The sequence below is a fragment of the Bradysia coprophila genome (genome assembly GCF_014529535.1).
Source record: "Bradysia coprophila strain Holo2 chromosome X unlocalized genomic scaffold, BU_Bcop_v1 contig_35, whole genome shotgun sequence".
NCBI classification, from domain to species: domain Eukaryota; kingdom Metazoa; phylum Arthropoda; class Insecta; order Diptera; family Sciaridae; genus Bradysia; species Bradysia coprophila.
This window is the reverse complement of record NW_023503325.1, coordinates 62,617-83,123: the sequence shown is the minus strand read 5'-3', so window position 1 is coordinate 83,123 and position 20,507 is coordinate 62,617. Positions and strand designations below refer to the sequence as shown.

Genomic DNA, 20,507 nt, shown 5'->3' with positions numbered 1-20,507 from the left:
CCTTGAACACTTGTCAACGGAAAATTAGCGAGTAGTCATTCTATCAAGGGGGACATTTAATATACTGGGTCATTATAGCGAAACAAAAATGGCGAATTCCATGACCCGTCCCGTAATGAATCAAATTTCTTTTTGAATTAGATCTGCAGAGCTCTTCTAATAGCAACGTTCATAGTACTTTATCTCAATTTCTTGTGGATCTAATTCAGAATCGTTGTCAAGGGACACAGAAAAACCTCTTTCAAGCTGACCTTTCACGGACAATGTATGTTTCATGTTTACATTCGCTGATTGGAAAAATACTTTCTTGGGACAATTGTTCACAAGTTGAACCAATATTGAACTGGCATGTCCCTTCCATTTCAGGTAGAACATCAAATTTTGTGACGACACCTTAAAAGGCTTCCTAGACTTTTGGACAAATTGGGGGTAGGCCTATAAGATTAGGATGGTGGCCTGGCCACAAAATTTTTGCAAAAATTTTGTGGATCTTTAAAGAATCTTGGATTCCTAACAATCTGTCGTATTTTGTTCATGATTTCAGACTCATTTGCTACTCACACGCAACCCTTGTCTGCCTTTAAGAAAAGTTTTCTTAATTTTCTCGAATTTCGGGAATTTTTCCAATTCTCGTGATTTTTCTCAGAATCAAAAAAAATTCAAGAAAACTATTCAAATTTTACGGCTTTTCCCGATTTGCGAAAATTTACTCGAATTTCTTAAATTTTCTACATTCAGGAAAATCACGAAAATCGAAAAAAAAACTTGAAGAAAATTTATGGATTTTCTCGAATTTTTTAGATTTTTCCTAATTTTATAACAGGCAGTGCACTCAACCCTACGATATAAATATTTCTTCTAATTAGATTTTAAGTTTCGATTAAGATATCGATCGAAATGTATCGTTATGGTGGTATCGCACGTTGCATGCCCACTCCACTAACTTGACGAAGAAATAATCGCAAGGAATAAAATTATGAGATAATTACACGGATAATATGTATTACGTTCTCCTGAGGTTAACTTAAAAACAGAAAACAACAAATTCTTGTATAGCTGCTTCGGCAAACATATATAAATTCACTCGTCTGTTTGTTCAATTTAGATTGTTATTTTCGTTCTTGTTAACATGTGGAAACCGCATATTGTATTCGAATAAGTGCGCGAACCGAAATAATGAACGAAGAAAAAAGAAATCCGAATTAAAAACAAACTTACACAACACATTTAATGTAAATGGTGGACTGATACCATCGCCCTCCGCATTAAATCCGACACATGAATAATTACCAGCTGTTGCACGTGAAACACCTTGAAGCACCAGTGAGTGATTACTTATTATTACACCTTGTGATATGTTGTGTGGCAGCATACGTCCCTGTGGATCGAAAAATGACAGTGGAAAATGTATTTCAAAAATTATGATTGCCCCAGCGGAAGAGACGAACGACGACACACAAGAAAAACAAGTCTTTTTTTTATATAAAAAATGAGGATAAAGGAAAAATGATATATTTTGATAAGCATGGTAATAAAAGATGGAACCAAGCAACGAACGTACAAAAAAAAATGACGAAAGAAGAAAAGAAAAACGGAAAAGAATCGAATAAAATGTAAGAAACACTTCCGAGCATTTTTCGTTGAGAGCATTCACAAAGGTCGCCCAGCTTGTCTTACCCATTTTTCTTACGTAACAAACTGTGAATTTGATCTTTTGGTATTAGTCAATCCATTACATAAAAGGCACGTCCAAATATGTATTTTGTCATTCAACAAAATTAATGCTGTGTGAGCTAGTCATACCGCTGCTGACTGATGTAATTGACTGTTATGATAACATTGTTGCATTCCGATATTTTAGCAAATGCTTCAAAGGTAATTCATGAATTGTTTAGGTCGTTGCCGAAGTCGTTTGGCAAGGACAAATTCATCATCGTATTCAAATTTGGGGCGGTGAAATTACTGGAAACATGGTATAGATGGGAATGTATTGATGTGTTGTAATGAATCGATTGGAAATAGAATGAATCGATGAGGAAGGAATTTTTCGGGTTCAGGTAGTGAGACTATCAATATTAGCAATTCGAAATCCAAAAAGTTTAATGTTTGTTTGCCGATTTGACTGTTTGTTTGTCTCTCTATAGAAGCCCAGACGAAAAGTCCTAGAGCACAGCTCTGCTTCTAGCATGAACATAAGAAATATTCGGAGACTATCGCACTCAAAATAGGCCTTGCATTTTCTCGTAAAGATAGGAGTCATGATTGCTTGGTGTGAATAAAATCACACATGCCATCGTACATGCATACATGTTTGAAAATTTGTAGGCTTCTTGACGTACAAATAATGACTGTTCGTGCTAGAAGACTTTAAACTTGACATACCTACTACTGACTGCGCGCTTTTTCCTTGTCATGCGTTATTTGACGCTTGAATATTTTGTCTGTTTACGTTGTGGAAGCATTTTTCAAGCATGAAAACACTTTCGCTAGGCTTTGGACAAAATTTACTTTCAGTGGTAGAATCAATGCTTTGAGCTAGATGCTTTGTCCAAATGTAAAGCTTGATTTCCACTAACCAAGAAAGTACTCCGTGTGAGAGACAAAATAATTTTTTTTGGTTTGTTTACTTGACAGCTCGCTCTCTCACGGCTATCCCACGGAGTACTGCTATTCAACTCAATGGCGTTATGGTTAATTCGTTTGCCTTCCATTATTCGATTGAGTTGCAAGTGTGGTGGCTCGAAACCCAACCGGTTCAAAACAGTTGTGTGTGTAGAGCTGTCGCTATAAGGCGCTATAAGGTCGAGGGGTCACGCACTCCTTCAAATTTAATCCATTTAATACATTTAATCCAAGAAATACATGGGATTAAATGGATTTAAATCCATTTAATCCCGAGTGCGTCACCCCTCGTATAAGGTACTTAGGCGCAATAATCGAAAATCCATCAGAGAGTAAAGAACTTTGAAGGTGTGGTGTGGTATGCAAATGCCGTCATTAGCAGCACTGGCAGCCGAAACTGTCACTTAAGTGTGATCTCCCGACTGAACAATACCATACACGGAGTACTTTTCGTTGAGTGGAAAATTTAATTAACAGCATGGTTGATAGAGACATTTGAATAATCAATTTGATGCAATGCCATGTTAAGGATTTACAATGACAAACCTTTAGGTCCTGCCTCATCGTCACATTCCGAATTAATATTTTGTTAAAGGGCCCCTGACATTGTCGGACATTCTTCATAAACACTCCCATTCGTTTCTCTCGCATTATTTTTTGTCGGTTTCTTACTTTTTATTTTTTCGCTTAGAAAGCAAATCATTTATTCATATTATTTACATTATGCCTCCATTCGACTTTGTAAACGGTTGGGTGGGCTGACACAAGACAGTCAAAGTAAACATCTGTACCCTCACGTATGGCGTCTGGTTCTAACGATGTGCCAAGCCGAACGATCGTCTCTGGTATATCTGTAAAATATTAATAATTTGTTGTTGTTGTTATTGGGGGAGAAAAAAAATGCTTTTCGTATGTGCTGATGCGCCTGGATATCGACTCGTCTATTATGTTGAGAAAATGGAGATAAACCATTTCATTAATCAACCATTTGTAATGTTTAATTTGACTGAAACGTATCAGCAGTTCGGTTTATTTATGGGGATAAATTGCATTGAACAACAATTCGAAACGTAAATGATATCTCTGATACCAATCTGCGTCGTAACACACACTCGAACATTGTTTCCAAACCAGACACACACCCACACACAATGTCGAGAATAACCATATTCTCACTAATTTAATGACACCATTTTCGAGATGATGTTTGAATATTTTGAGCTTTGTGTTGTTCACAAAACCGAATCTCTCCCAGCCATTTGCATATTATTATGACATTTTGATAATAAACTTACATTGAATATCCAATCTCCATCCATCTTCTAAAGCATCTGACGGTACAGCATGATTGTATGCCCGGCATGACAAATAACGTCCAGCGTCTGATCGATTTAATGTTATAGATAGGGTGCTGGTAGTTTGGTTTCCATCGCTGGATGTCTATTTAAACGAACCAAACAAAAACATAAATTTTTCGTCTTCTTAAATGAACAAAACGAGAGAGAAAAAAAGGGAAGAAAATTTCGATTTTTTATGGTCTCGCCAAGGCGAATATTGGTGTGGAGAAAATCGGTCGGAACAGTTTAGCGCAAATAGTGAAAAATTGTGGTAAATAAGTGTATGATAACTGTCTAACTATGTAATACCCAACGGGTGGTTCAACTCAGTTTTCGGTTCAGCTTTTGCTTCGAATTTCACTCATCGATGCGACGGTTTAAAATGGAATTTGAAAGGGGGATAAAATAGAGACGATACACACGAATATTGCTACACATCTATTGTCTTGCTGTGTAGTACCATGGGAATTAATTCAAAAAGTAATATTTTGCCAAAAAAAAAAATCTTCTTTTTTCCCACCATAAGTACGAAAAAGGAGGAAGACATTCAAGTAACAGGTCTTCAGAGACTCTTTATAAATTATTTAGCGTTCAGTCGTTGCGACTGTAATGTTTATGCTTTTGATTGCATGTGAAAATCATTGTCAAAAATTGACTTAAATCACTTGGGACAAATTTTTTCGAATAAGTAGCGCGGAAGATGATGATGATGATGATGGAGGGTTGGAATAAGGAAATCGAAATCTTTTTCTTATTTGTTGTTGTAGGAACGAACGGTATTGCATTTTTGTTTGCTTTTAAATCAGCGGCCATTGATCAAAAGCTTAACTGAAATGATTGTAGACAGTTTAGAGAATGCGATTACCATTTACAATTATAATTGGAAGTAAAACTTGGAGATAATAAGCAAAATTTAAGAAAAGTCGATTTATAAATCGTAAATCTAACGTCAGTTTAGGACAATTATAAGTAAAACTCGCAAGAGACTCGCTAGCGCTCGAAATGTAACACTCTTTGTTTGTTTTGTATTCTTGTATATAAAATCAAACGTTTATTTAATGAGTCTGTAGAAGAAATGTTCATTAATCTACTATTATTATTAGACGATTATCCAATAGAGCCATTTTGTTAAGGGAACAGACTCGATAATTGTACGTTTACCGTTACAGATTACCGTTCAATTATTGATTTATTGTCGAATTATTGCGATTCTTCCACCATTCGATACTACGTTTGTTGCGTACAGTGATAAACTCTCTAAATGACCGTCTTTTTCTCTTATTTCTCAAACTTCTCTCATTTCCCCAAAACGAATATTTATAGAGAAATGAGAGAACTAAGAGTTCATCACAATAAGTTTCATCACAGTAAGTTTGTAATCACCGTCGCAATATAAAATGAATGAGAACATCCAATTGCAGTTGCAAATAAATTGCGGCGGTGTTGAAGATCGCAAAAGGAAAATCTTAGAGCGAAAGCACAACATTGCCGACAGTGGATTACAAAGTATCACAATTCAGGGTTACGAACTCTGAATGATAAAAACGAATGGTGAGGGAGACAAAACAGGGCTACGTCAATTTTAATGAAGAAGGCTAGTAATCGGTTACTCTACTAGGCTTCACACTCTAAAATAGTGTACCTTGAGGTAAAGTAGGAATTAAGTATTTGAGCAAATAAAAACAAGTTAATTCTCGGTTGAGCTTTAACAACTAAATTACGAATTGTTGTAAAACAATCCAAGTTCGCCAAATACATTTCGATAAAAAGTTTCTAGTTTTCGATATTTTTCAAACGATTTTGTAAGAATTTTTTTTTTCAGTTGGCAGAGAGCTCAGCTCCCTAGTTTATGTCTCCCTCGGTAAAAAGCGTAAAAATATCACAACATTATCCGTAAAGTTAAGCTGTAGTGGACAAGAATAGTTGGTTAAATAATGTATTCCGATGCCTACATTATGCTTTTAATGTTCTTCTGTCGTATGAAATTTCCGAATAAAATAGCTTCACAATACAGTGAACGACATCTCAAATGTCTCACTGTCAAATTTTTCTGAGAATTTTATTGTGTCATTGCAAATTCACAATGACATTCTGTGAAAAAAACGACAGTGAGACATTTGAGATGTCGTTCACTGTAGCACTTTTTGTTACAAAGTGATGCCCATTTTCGTCACGAGTCACTTGAAAACTGAAATGAGACGAAATCACAATAACACTAACAAAGAAATCACTCCACAACCATTTATACAACAAGGCATGAACTTGATTGCATCCGAAAAAAATATATTTGAAAATCCATTTTCGGCCGTAGGGAGTCACTTTTTCTTGGCTCCGTCTCGTTAGGACAAGCTTCCGACTAGTACCTAAAAATTCAACGTTTCATCACTCGTGACAAAATTTACTATTTCGATCGTAGTTTCCGTGATGAAAAACGTCGAATTGTGCTTCAGAAAACCGCTATTTTTTTGGAAAGCACGAGTAAAAAACTATAAAACTTCCAAAATTGCAATCAATAAAATTTAATAAAATATTTTTTTTCCGCTCCGACGGCATGAAGCAATAAAAACCGTTCGAACTGTTTAAATTCAACAATAAAATAATTCAATTTTTTGATTATTATGAAAAGCCAACAAAATGTTATGGCTAGAATCGGATTAAAATATTCGTAAAAACGTAACAAATAAAATGAAAACTTATTTCTGTGGAGTGTGTTTTAATCGGATTGAATCGAAAAAAAAACACATTAGCAGACACCGAAACCATCATATAATGGTATAAGCTTAGAACGATCCAATATTCAAACTTTTGATATCGTAATTTTTGCCACAATTTGGGTCAACCGGTTGAACTATGCTCGAGAGATATGGTGGCGCGCTGTCGATCAAAGGAAACCTTAAATGTATAATATGGATGACCAAACATTTTGAGATGCATTTAAACGGATTCCGTTCGTTCATTAATTAATTTATTTGTTTATTATCAATTGTGATGATGAATTATTTAACGATGGAAGCTAGTGATTACACTCGTTTTAATTGATTGGTATAATAAACATGTTCAAACGATGATGAGCCATCAAACCACATGTTGATTATGGCTCAAATATATACACACATTTTGAGGGAATAATACCTTTGGAACTCGAGCTTCTTAAGCCTCATTCAGGCATTGATGACAGATACTTTTTACGAACGTTGAAATTAGGAAATTCAAACAAGGGTGAAGTTTTCCGACCAGGTCTGAGCGGAGGCCACGATTGGCTCGAGTTGGAATTCACGATTTTTTCAGGTGTGAACGCAACGTTTTTCCACAAAACCACAAAACAAAAACATCAATTTGTTACGTCACTTTTCTAAATAAAAACAAAAGTGACAGTTTGGGTGAGAAAATAAACATTTTTATGCTTCGGGGCCGAAAATGATGGCAATTTTTTAGATTTTTTCTGGTTTTCGGCCATTTGCATGAAAAATTACATGTGTTTGGGACGATTGATCTCGCTTTGCACAGTCTATAACTCGCGAAGTTTCCTCAAATCAATCGTCCAAAACAGGTAACAAATAACAAACAAACAAATAACCATTTTCATCTGATTGTGATGAGACGAAGGGTCGAAGGGACGAATGTAATCTGTTATCGACATCGACTTCAGGAGTAAACGACAAGCTCTGAATAATGCGCTCTTATACACTCGCGGAATTCTGAAGACCGACACATTTTCAGTTTTGTGTTTTTTCAGTGTTTTGTGATTTTTGCATGTATTTTTAAAGGGAGAAATCAAGAACTCGCGTAAAACACAAAAGCAGAAAATATGTCGGTTTTCAGAATTCCGCGTGTGAACAGCAAATATTTAAAAATGAAGTAAAAGAATCGAAATCAATATACATAAAGTACTTAAAGCAAATGAAGTAATAGATCCGATAGTAAAACTGTTGATATCATTGCCGTCAGTGAAAGGTTAAAATCGAACAGTGACTGATCACGTGCCAGATTTCATAGCCACATTTTTTGATCGAAATTTTTTTCCAAAGTACTTTAAGCGAAATGTTCAGAATAATGTCGCTGTAGCATTAATAATAACATGAAATGGAACTACTTAGCACACCTTCTAAAAAAAAAATTCCATCTCACCCTCCTCGAGATTAAAGTTTCAGAATTCATGTAACCAATGTCACCAACTTTCACAGCTGAATGCGACAACAAGCTTGTGCTCGCCCGACAAGTGGTGAGAGCGAACACGAAAAAAAAACAATTCTTAAAAGGAAAATAAACTGAATGTGTTAAGTTTATGACAGTGCGCTGCGATGGGGTTGGGAGTTAAATGCTAAGGAAAATAAACTCATTTTCCACACTGGTAACATACCGAACAGTAAACGGGCCAACACAAAAACAACACATTTATTTTTCAACCACACACATATATTGTCATACCGTTTCTGTAGTCTTTTCCAAACGTTGTCCATCACGCCACCATGTTATGACTGCAGGCGGTCTGGATCCTGCACTCTGGCACAGTAGGTCATATCTACGTCCAGCCGATAGTGGCTGATGCGCCCCGAGGAGACGTACATTGAGTGGAGAAACTGTAATGGAAATTGGTTGAATCATTATTTTTTTTCTCTCGAGAATGATGAACCGAAGCACCGAAGGGTATAAGATCGTCTGCTACACACATGTATAAATATGTATGGACTACCGTTACCCTGACCATAACAATATAAATATGTTACACGAATGGTTATGCGATCCATAATTAAGTTGCGTTGGATGCGGGGATATTATCAACGAATTGTTAAATAAAAAAAAACGAATATAATTTCGGACACATTTGCAATGTAATGTGTTAAGGTAATGGTAAAGTTGGCCAAATAGTTTTGTTTTCGAGTCGGTTTAATTTAATTTAAGGAAACCATTAAAATGACCCTAAAATACATTCATTATGGCTGGATATTACGTAGATTATATTGCACACCATATATAGTCACCAAGAGTCTACAGACATATATTTTATTAGTATATCTCCGGCCGGCGTAACACACATCTATAAATTTAATTATTGGTGCACTTACTACTTTTTCTTTTGTTGAGAGGGTAGAAAATGTGATAATGGAGGGTTTCCACATAAACGAATAGGTCTCACAGAATTGTATAATTATTTCATATCTAATCTATATTCCGTGTGTACTATGTACGATATGTATTATATTCGGCCCGAACCAGAACTGGGTAATTTAACGTTACGATTAGTACTTTCGGACAAAACTTTTATTATTCATGGATTCGTCTAACGATGAATAAATTTGTCAAAACAATTGTGTAATAAATTTTCATGCGGTGTATAAATGGCTGAAACAGAGAGTATATACCAACAACACTGTAAACCTGCTTGTTTTCAATATATATGTGTATACTTACACATCCCCCCATTCAGTATTCATGTCTTACAAAGTTATTAATAAATAGTTGGAAGGATCAAAGAACGTTATCGTTTAGTAATAAAGTGGCTATATATACGACCCAGTTCTTACCTCTCCACTAAAATATGTTAATTTAAATTTAATATTGAAACAGTTTGGAAACGAACTTCTCGATGGGAATAATAACTGCTTTGTAGACGATTATACGTCTTTTTGTCGTAAAAGTATAGTTCTTCGTCGGCGTTGTTGTTGTTGTTGTTGTTGACGATAAAATGATTTACTCGAGTGTGAACACATTGATGATGAGTTCACTATATGTCCGTGTGTGTAACGGAGTAATTTTGCTTAATGGAATTGCAGATGTTGCGGGGGATGTTGCTTAATGGAATCATAGATTGACACCAGTGCCTATTTGGGCATATTATTGGGAATTGGATTTTCGGTAAATTTCAGTAAGTTTTTAGTAAATCTCGGTAAATTTTGGTACATATCAGAATTTCAGTAAGTTCGGTAAATGGATTTATCAATAACATTGAAATTACTAAAACTACCGAAATTTAACATAAACTCACCAAACTATACCGAGTCTATACTATTTTCAGTAAATTTTCAGTAAGTCTTTGTAGTGTTTCGGTAAATTCGAGGTAAACTTTGGTAAATTTAAGGTAGACTTCGGTAAATTCAAGTCTATATCGGCAAATTGGATGTAAAATGAAGGTATTACGGTAAATCTACGATAAATTGAAGCTAAACTTTGGTAAATTCAAGGTAAATACTGGTAGACTAAAGGTATTTCGGTAAATTTAAGGTAAACATCAGTAAATTCAATGAAAATTAAAGGTATTTCGGTAAATCTAAGATATACTCAGGCTAAATATCTGTGAGTTCAATGTAAATACTGTTAGACTGAAGGTATTTCGGTAAATTTAAGTTAAACTCAAGCTAAACATCGTTAAATTCAACTTAATATCGGTGAATTAAAGTTATTTTTGTAAATCTAAGATAAACTCAAGCTAAACATTGGTAAATTCAAGGTAAAGACTGGTAGACTAAAGGTATTTCGGTAAATTTAAGGTAAATTTAAAGTAAACTCAAGCTAAACATCGTTAAATTCAAGTTAATATCGATGAATTCAAGATATTTTTGTAAATCTAAGATAAATTCAAGCTAAACATCTGTGAATTCATGGTAAGTATTGGTAGACTGAAGGTGTTTCGGTTACTTTAAGGTAAATTTTGGTAAATTTAAGGTAAATGTCGGTAAATTTAAGGTAAACTCAAGCTAAACATCGGTAAATTCAAGATATTTCGGTAAATCTAAGATAAACTCAAGCTAAACATTAGTGAATTCAATAAAGACTGAAGGTATTTCGGTAAATTCAAGGTAAATTTCGGTAAATTCAAGGTCGGTAAATTTAATGTACTTTTCGGTAACGTTAAGGTCAATTTTGATAAATTTAAGCTAAACTTTCGTAAACTCAAGATAAATATCGGTAAATTTGACGAAAATATCTACAATTTTCTCTAATGTAGCGAAATTGAATTCCCAATAATAGGCCCTGAAAGTACAGTTCCATTTTATCGTTAGATATGATCCGCATGGGACGACCTTTCACACAATATTGTTTCGGTACACCTAAGATTTGTTCAATAAAATATTCAACACATTTCATCTCAGCAATGCAGTAAATTTACCGTGAAACTATACTAAGCATTGCCTTATATTACACTGATGTTGAGCTTCAAGAACTTTATCTCAGTTTTTCTATTTTCCTCGAAAATATTCTTCGTCACAACACTTTTTCCATTTCGTTGAGATTAAAATCAGCACAAGCAAACAATTTTAATTTAATAGAAAGTAAAAGAATAAAAAAAATCGTCCCGACTTACAATTCATATCAATTTGGACGGTTGATTCTAGTGGCGTAGCTCTCGGATGATTAATCGCTTTACACGACAGTCTCGTGTTCAGATCTTGCCTTCCTAAGGGACCAAGCGTTATTTCACTTCTGATGTTGCGACGTTCAGGTGTTTGAAATGTTTCAGCTGTAATTGGCAAGTCGTCACGATACCATGTCACCGTTGGCGCTGGTTTACCTATAGACGATTCAGAATAGTATAACAAACCAAACTACGAAACTGATTCCACACACCACGAGCGTCAAAAGGAAACAAAAAGAAAGAAGTAAAAAACAACAACACCAGCGATAAAATGTAATACCTAAATACAAAATGACAATTGTAACTATAAAACATGGGATATGGTACAACCGGCGAATGGTGTGTATCATTTGTATATTTTAGTAACATTTTAGCAAATTAAAAATAGAAAAGCTCGTAACATTAATGTTCCTTTTATTCTAATGATTATTGTTGGGGATTCGTAATGGATTTCTTGTTCAAATTTATTTATTTAGAAGTTTTGGTAGAACGCTTAATAGCCTTGGGATTATATGGTGCTGAATTTACTGTTTCGAAAATTTATAAATTATTACACATTTCCTCAATTTTGGAATAAAATACAACAGAAAAAAAAAGTCGGAAAAAATTTCCTCCACTCATTCATATATCCAGCAAAAATAAGAAGAAAACAAAACGAGAAAAAAGCCTTTGGTCAAAAAAAAAAATTGCAACCGTAGTACAATATGCCATGAGCGTATAGTATGAATTTCCAGGTAATGGACTATGTGAAGCCAAAAGGGAGTGACTGGTGCATTTATGATTCTAATAAATACGGAGAATTGTACAAACCTCCATAAACATCACATTTCAAGCTGACTGTATCGCCTTCGCTGTACGGTCCAACAACTGACGCCCTGTCAACACCAGCTTCATCTCGTATACTTATTCTATCCGGTGGAACTTTAATAAACAAGGCAAAAAATCATTTCCCGACATTTCATAAAAAAAAGCGCGCACACTCAATAGTCCAGTCAAAAATGACGAGAGCAAATTTTTGTACTAGCACAGAACCTGAGAACAGGAACACAAATAGTAAATATTTACTATTTGATCTAATTGGAGCTTTGGATCTGGGCTTATTACTTGGAATATTGTTTGAAAAATTCTTACAAATGGTCGAAAACTCTTGAATTCTTAAAATTCGTGAAAAGATTCAAAATATCTTAAATTTAAAGAATGTTAGGAATTGTAAGAGTTTTGTTCTTAAAAGTTCCCTTAAATGTTTACAATTCTCAAGAATTCATCAAAAAAAAAAAAAATCCCGAATAATAACCGATGCCTCAGTTCGAATATTCGGTGTTCATTTTGTCAAGATGGTGTCCTCATTCGAAATAAAGGTTTAATTAAAGGATCTGATCGGATTTAACTGAAACCTGGTTTGAAGTCTTTGTGGTCCAAAAAACCAGGGTCTATTTTTAGAAATTCTTAAAAATTATTTAAATTCCAAATTTTCTGAGTACAAATAGGAATTCTTAGGATTTTTTTAAAGAATTTCATTGAAATATTATGAAAAAAAAAATCCTAAATTATACCCTGCAAATCAAAACTGCAAACCCCATCTTTACTTTTCTGTAGGCAATACAATTTATGTGTGGAGAAGGATCTGATCGAATTCAATTGAACCCCGTTTTAAGCTCATTGAGGATCGCTCCATTAATGTTTGTAATAAGTACTTTACTAGATTTTTCGGTCCATTATTGGTAAACACAAATCAAGGTCAAGGAAGAGTTAGAAAAGACTACAACTAGTCGAAGCTAACAAGAAGATTGTTTGTAGGTACCTTTCCATCGAACTTTATTTTGTTTGATTGAGGAACACCGTGATGCTCCGTATTAGCGCCAAATAATTTGTTGAACGAATAAATGCATGTTTCCGTGGAAGCGATGAACATTGTGATACACATGAAGTACTAGATTTGTTTTATTTTTTCGGAGTTAATTTACATTCTATTTTACTAAGCTGTGAACAAAGGAACTCGGCTCAAAATAGATTAAAATTTGAAGGACTAGATTTAAAATTTGCTCCGTAATCTTCATAGTTACAAAGCTACACGAGTTGCTCTTCAATCAATTTTGTTGACTTTACACGCCAAATATATTTAATTGAATAAAAAAATAAAACTGAAAATGAAAATGCTAAAAATATCTTAAGTTTTCAATTTGCCTGGACTATTTGAATGGATGAAAAATATGTAAAAATGTTTTTTTTTAAAGTATCATATTTGAAAAACTACTCACGTATCACTGTTAAATTTACTTTGCTATTTCTAGTTTGAGCCATTTTAAAATCAACGCGACAACGATAAACACCAGTGTCTGTGTCCTTAGCATTCTGTACCGCCAGTTCACCTGGTTGTTTTTCGAATAAAAAATATGCACGATTTGCGAATACAGTTTCGTCCGACCATCGTTTGGCTGCTTTGAAATCTCTATCACGTATGTCCACACTATATAAAATGGGTAGATGGGATTGGAAAAGAATTGGTGAGAAAAAGAGTGGGAATGTTTTTTTTTAACTGTAAAAAATTTGTTTTGATGTTGAAAATGCGATGAAAATTTGAGTTATAAAAGTTTGAGGAATTTATTTTTATTTTTTTCAAATGCAGAGAAAAACGTACTAGAAAAACAAATATAAAATTTTTAACTTGTAGGTCCGTAAAAAATGGAAACTTTTAGATGTTTGTGTTTATAAACATATTTATGGAGTCTATGCCAGACTTGGATAAGTAGTTTTTTTTTCGGCGAAAAAATAATTTATTTCTTACAAGTTGATCACTCTTCCGTCGTTTTAATCTGAACCAGAACTGTACTGGCTATTATTTTAACTATTTTACACGAAACATATTTAAATTCATAAAAAAGTTGAAGGCAGTTGAGGAAATCGTGCGGACAAAACTTTTTTATGTCAACCCATGCCGTCACCGACGTCTTTCCAAACATTGTTAGTCTATAAATTGTTCCACGTTTGTATGAAAGCTCACACTTGAAACCACAATAAAAAGTTGTTTGTTACGTTGAGCTTTCACACAAAACTGATACGATGCAAATGAACTCGCCTCAAATTACCAAACAGTTAGGCCGAAACAATGATTTAATATACTGTAGATAATGAGACACGAAGAACGAAATTTCGGAAACATAGCACACATACAAGTGCAAAAAATACGAATCACAACACAAAACGAAGAGAAAAAGGAAATTGAGAAATGCAGAGTTTCAATTATTTTCAAATATTTGTATGACATTATTTCGCGTGCTTTTTAAAAACGTAAGTTACGTTACACATATATCCATGTGATCTTTCCGCATAAAGTTGCTTTGACATTACTTATCTACCCTATATTATATCGATGGGCCGAAAACATACGAGCAATTTCAGCCTGTGTTGAATATTTCTGATTACAGTGGAAAAATGAAAACAATTTAATTCTCGATCGTAAAATTGCTTGTTCCTTACTGACCTTAATCAGTGCAAATCTGCAGAAGGTGCTACTGATTGTAGAATAGAAGGCTTTAGGTTAGAACTTTTATGTACAACTTTTGACAACGGCAGAAATTTTGTGTAGTTAGAACAAAGAGTTAGATGAGGGAGAATGGATTATTTTGATGTTATTTCAAGAGAAGTTTGGACAGAAAAATCGATTTTATTTTTTATCTGCCTGAATGTCATGATTTTGTATGATTCCGTGTCGCAGGTCTCACAAATGTTCTACGGCATTTTTTATAAATCTGTCGAAATATCGAAACGTACAGCTGCTCATGAAAAAGTTTCGAAGTGGCGGACCCATATCTGCGATATTGAACTGTTTTGAGACATTTCATTGAGCAAAAATGTGGCCAAACATACAGTTTTAGCTACAGGGCAGATCAAATGAACTTCGTTTTATCGCGGCTATAAACGGCCTCCGTTAAGCGGCTGACAAAATGCAGGGCTTATTGGCCATTTAGAGATAGACATATGGGCGACGTATGGTGTCAAAATTGACAGAAATGTTTTGTTCTAATGTCAATTTTGACACTATACGTCGTTCATACGTCGCTCTCTGAATCATCAGCTAGAATAACGTTCTGCATCGAAATGGTTGAAATAACGATACCTAATTGAAAGTAAATCCTTTATGTGATTTTGGAGAATCGTAGCAAATGGAGAATTTTAGTAAAATTAGCAAATCAATTTCACTAAAATAGGATCTCTCCTCTCACCGCCCGTTGAAATGAGAATGTTTTTTGACGAACAAAATCAATTTTTATTACTCAAAATGCCGTATCTCCATCATTGAAAATATGACATGAAATTTTCCGTTTAATTCCAAACACTTTCAATTACTCGATTAGCTCAATACCATTCAATCAGTATCATGGCTATGTCGGAAACAATGTGATTAATATGGATTTATGTTTGTTTGTCCCGATAAAACCCTTGTTATTCTTATATCCATACACCGTCCTATCATCAAATATCGCATATCAACACACAGAACGTCAGACAAACATTGACAAAAAAAATGCCATCCACCATCGCTCCGCATCAAAGAAATGGAGAAATGGTGAAAAATAAGCAGAGAAGAAGGAAAAGGAAAAGAAAAACTAATCACAAAAATTTCAGAATAAGACGAACCCAAAACCTGAAGTGAAGTAGAGAAAACAACCTCCTCCGAAAAGAAATATATTAAATCAATTTATACCTGTATATTGGAGTGCCTTTATCCTCACGATACCACAATACTAAAACGACGTCATCGCCAACTTCGTGGGTGCTCACATTACATGGAAGATATATTGTTTCACCTATGAGGGCTTCCATTGTGATTGTATGTACTGTGGAATGAAAAATAATGGCTCTTAGTAAAAGTTTTCTTGCGGCATGCAATAAATTCTTATGTTAGATGGAACACAACACACACATTCATGTGTATAGATTCGTTTATCCTTATACTTTCTATATTACGTAGACATTTTGGTTCACGTGTAGAGAGAGCTATTCAGGTTAGGTACCCATGCCTTTTCATATATATATAAGGAAGCAATAAATTTTCAAGATTTTAATTATTTTGGAAAACATAAATCATATACCCATGAGCAAAGAAGACGAAACACTGAAAAAAAAGCAACACTCACACACACCAACGGACTAGCGAGCGTATGGCGTTTTTGGTATAATCATTTTCGTTTAATGCTTTCTTTCTTGGAATTTTCTTTTCATTTTCATGTTTTGTAGATAAATGAAAATTAATTTTCGAGCAATTAGTTGGCGGATATTTATTATTTTGAAAGAAAAATTAAATTATTTTTGCACTCGGATTTCGAAATGTCAACATTTGTGGTGTGTCATTTCGATATCGGAATGGATGGCTTTGTGGCACTAGTGCGGTAAAGTTCGGAAAAGTATTGTTTGATGAGCGTCTATGTTCGGAAAATTGATTTTCTGAATTTGCTAAGACTTTCGAAAATTTGCTAAATGTTGCCAAATCGTTTTGTTGAGCAATTTGTAAAAAAAAGTTTGTAGGAAATTTAGCAAAACAATTTTCAAAGAAAACCCTTGTGTTCGATAAATGTATCAAATTAAGATTCATTAGCCCATACAATGTATTTTCAAACTCACTTTTCCAGTCTCAAATCTGAGAAAGACAAGCAAACCTGTATCGAAAATAGCTATTCTACATTCCGTAAAATGTATTATAATATTCAGTTGTCACCGTTGATTATTCGAAACAACGGTCGGGGCCATTTAGTTGTCATCATTGATCTATGATCACACGATTTGCTGTGACACATTTGTTTCTGCTTTGGTGGATGCTTTTTAAAATACGATACACTGGTAATATAATTAATTGGTAACACTTTTCATTCGACGTACGAATTCGTATCGTAGATTATGCAGTCACAGTTGCCAGTGTGGTGTTTTAATTTATTTGCTATTTCGTTTTAAAAGATTAGAAATAGCGAATCACACGTGGATGTAGAATTAAGCCCTATCACTACCGAGGTAATCCAGATGAGAGCGTTCGATAAGTATCTCTTAAGATTATTAAAAATTTATTCGTTTAATAACCTTCATGTTTCTATGGAGGTTACAACATTTTACATGCATGCGGATCGAAAATCGTTTATTATCTTAGGGATCATTCACAAACTACATAGTCCCCCATTTAGAGGGTAGAACATAGTTTTAGCTTCGCAGAGAGTGTATTGCTGGAGTTTTTTAATATTTAACTTGGATGACAGCACTGAAAAAATGGTTCGTAATTTATTTACGTTAGTTTTGGGCTAGTTTTGGTGTGTTTCAAAACGGTTTACGCATTAGCGTCGCCAAAATGAAACGAAAAGAAATGATTTTACTGTAATATGCAACGCACTTTAAGAAAAAGTGATCATAGTCGACATCTGCCAAGAGGGATTCTTTTGAATTTCGACTGACCGAAATCGGCACTATTTTTTCCACGACTTTTTTATATATGCCTAGTTAGGCCTTGGTGCCTAGGCCCCAAAACCAGTCTCAGATATTTTTGATCTTCCTTACCTGGTTGGTAGTAAGTGGCCAAAAGTCGAAAAATGGGGTTTCGTAGTCCGAATTTCATTTCCGAAAGGTGACGAGGACACGGGCGTGTGTGGGTTCGTTGGAAAGCTGAGGTCAAGTACTCCTGGGGCAAATATTAACTTCATAAAATTTGCTGATTATCGGACGAAAATATGACTTCCGGAAAATTTCTCAAAATCAATGTAACCTCGGTGAACTTTGATGAGTTCTGTGACCTCACTAATGCAATTATTTGATTAAATTATTTCTTATTATGAATGTGGAGGACCTCAGCTTTACAGCGATACCCATATTTAGTAGTTTGGAACGTGACTACGTAACAGATAAAAATGTGTGTTACACTCCGCCAAACTACTAAATATGCGTATCGCTGTAAAGCTGAGGTCCTCCATAACAATAGACTCTGATGACGGGGAAATCTTCTTTTGTTCGAACTTGAGGGAAGTGTCAAATATAAAGAAGAAATTCTTTTGTGTAAAGCTGCAACCGCAGTCAAAAAAAAGCATGCCGTTTTACCTCCGTTCACTTGACAGATCGTTATTGGCAAGGTTGCACTAGCGTCGCTAGTCTTTAGCGACGCTACTAGCGTCGCTACTAGCGCCGCTGATAGCGACGCTTATTTTCAAAAAATGTCGCTAATAGCGTTAGCGCTCGCTAGAATATCATTAGCGAAATTTTTTTCGCTGACCGCTAATCACTTCGCTAATGAAAAATAGAACATTCTAGGTATTGAACAATTTAATATTGAATTATTAGAATTGTTATTTGCCTAACTAGAAGTGAAGCGTTGAAAAATCGAGTTATGAAATGTACTTCACATTCAAAGTCCGTTGAAAGTTTATGAAATTTCATGTATTAGACCAACTCCAACTCGCAATCGTGTAAAATACTTTGATAGATTCTGAAAGTTCTTTTTTATCAAATTTCCCCTTCAAAACAATCCCCCCTCATCATGGTCTATGGACAAAAGAAGTTATTTACGTAGTTAGTCTATGTTTAACCGAGGAGAAGCCAAGATCATTGAAGTCACGAAAAGATTTAATCTCGAATCTCGAAACTAGTACATGTTTAGAAATGAAAAGTACAGATTTCGTCGCATGTAAAATATATTTTTATGCCATCTAAATCCATATACTAAAATAAAAATACCCCTTCACTAGCACTTTCCATTTGAACCCGACCGAAAGTTGACCCGAAGGAGATTATTATTCCACTAGAAAAAGTGTCACAAAAACATTTACTCCCCGAATGATAAACGACATATAATCGGATTAAAATAATTACATTTCATTAACACTGGTATTAGTATAACGTAGAGAAGGAAAAATTCGTCTACTCTGGCGGGCAAAACGGTACGAACAGAGAGGGAAAAAAAAACATTTTTCCCGCTTTGTGATACTGGAATGGATATTAGGAGATTTTAGTTGATGGTGTCATTTGGTGTAAACGAAGGAATTTTTACTTCTGGGTCGTTGATATATAATTAGAGATTTTTCTTGTTGCAATGGGTAGCATACCATCATTTTGATGAAACAAATATGGCGTGTTGTGTGGATACATGGTTTCCCTTCGATACCAAGTAATATTTGTAATAAATGGTCGACTAACTTCCTAATCATAAGAACTACAATATAATATAGGAAAAATTATGTCCGACGATGGTTCTTATTAAATAAAATGATAAGTGGACTGGTGGAATGATAGCTAGATAACCGAGGAGGCGGGGAGAGGACGCTTCTATCTGTGTCCATATCATTTTTCTAAACGCAAGAAAAATCGCAAATTTATTGCTTAATACTCATATCATTAATATTCTCACAGAGTCATTTCAATTTATTATTTCGCCCAATAAATATGAGTGTTACTCGTCAGCAATCTGTGATCGAGATTTTTTGTTAAGACCATTTGAAAGTAATTTTTGTCAAATCGAAGTTCAAAACGTAAAAATGAGATCAATAATTTTGAAACTACGCCTGTGGAGTGTGGATCTTGCATCCTACTTATGTATGGTTTCCACTCAACAAAAAGTACTCCGTGAGAGAGCAAACTGTCAAGTAAACAAAGCAAAAATTGATTATTTTTTTCTCACATGGAGTACTTTTTTGGTAAGTGGAAATTGAGCATCAATGAAAATATGCTTGGAGCTCGTCCAGTAATTCTTCGTTAAGTTTAACCAGTGAATTTTAACAAGTCTACACATAGAATTTATATGGGTAGATCTGAGAAAACTTTCACAGTGAACTCGACCGGACATTACTATACTTTCAGGAACTAAAAATTCGTTACCCATAGTGAACATTTTGACATATGTTATATGAAAGAAGTGTCAAAATCCTCACCAGTGCAACTTAACGAAGAGTGCCTGAACGAGCTCTTGGAGAGAAAGCTGTCAAGTTTCATCAGCGGGGACTACTTTTGGAAAAACATTTTCCCCAATTTTTGTACATTTTCTTCATTTTTCCAAATTTTTCAAAAAAAAACATTTTTATAAATACAGTTTTTAACATTCAAAAGTATCGACACATTATAATATTCTTATATTGCTTACTTCTCTCATTTCTCCATATACTCGTTATGGAGAAATGAGAGAAGTTGGAGAAATGAGAAATGTATAATATGTCGATACTTTTGAATGT

At 34.5% G+C, this 20,507-nt stretch overlaps 1 protein-coding gene across 1 annotated transcript in view; it reads right to left on the bottom strand.

Annotated features, from left to right (window-relative positions):
• Positions 1–20,161, bottom strand: part of LOC119069471 (sialoadhesin) — a 47,903-nt gene extending 27,742 nt beyond the window's left edge. Inside the window, exons 1-9 of the mRNA XM_037173525.1 lie at positions 20,158–20,161; positions 16,019–16,151; positions 13,572–13,780; positions 12,124–12,234; positions 11,263–11,469; positions 8,388–8,539; positions 3,918–4,062; positions 3,343–3,473; positions 1,219–1,378 (exon numbers count right to left, since the gene is read on the bottom strand). Of these exons, the coding sequence (XP_037029420.1) occupies positions 1,219–1,378; positions 3,343–3,473; positions 3,918–4,062; positions 8,388–8,539; positions 11,263–11,469; positions 12,124–12,234; positions 13,572–13,780; positions 16,019–16,151; positions 20,158–20,161 (1,252 nt within the window). The remainder of the gene's footprint in view (positions 1–1,218; positions 1,379–3,342; positions 3,474–3,917; positions 4,063–8,387; positions 8,540–11,262; positions 11,470–12,123; positions 12,235–13,571; positions 13,781–16,018; positions 16,152–20,157) is intronic.
• Between the last annotated feature and the right edge of the window lie 346 nt (positions 20,162–20,507).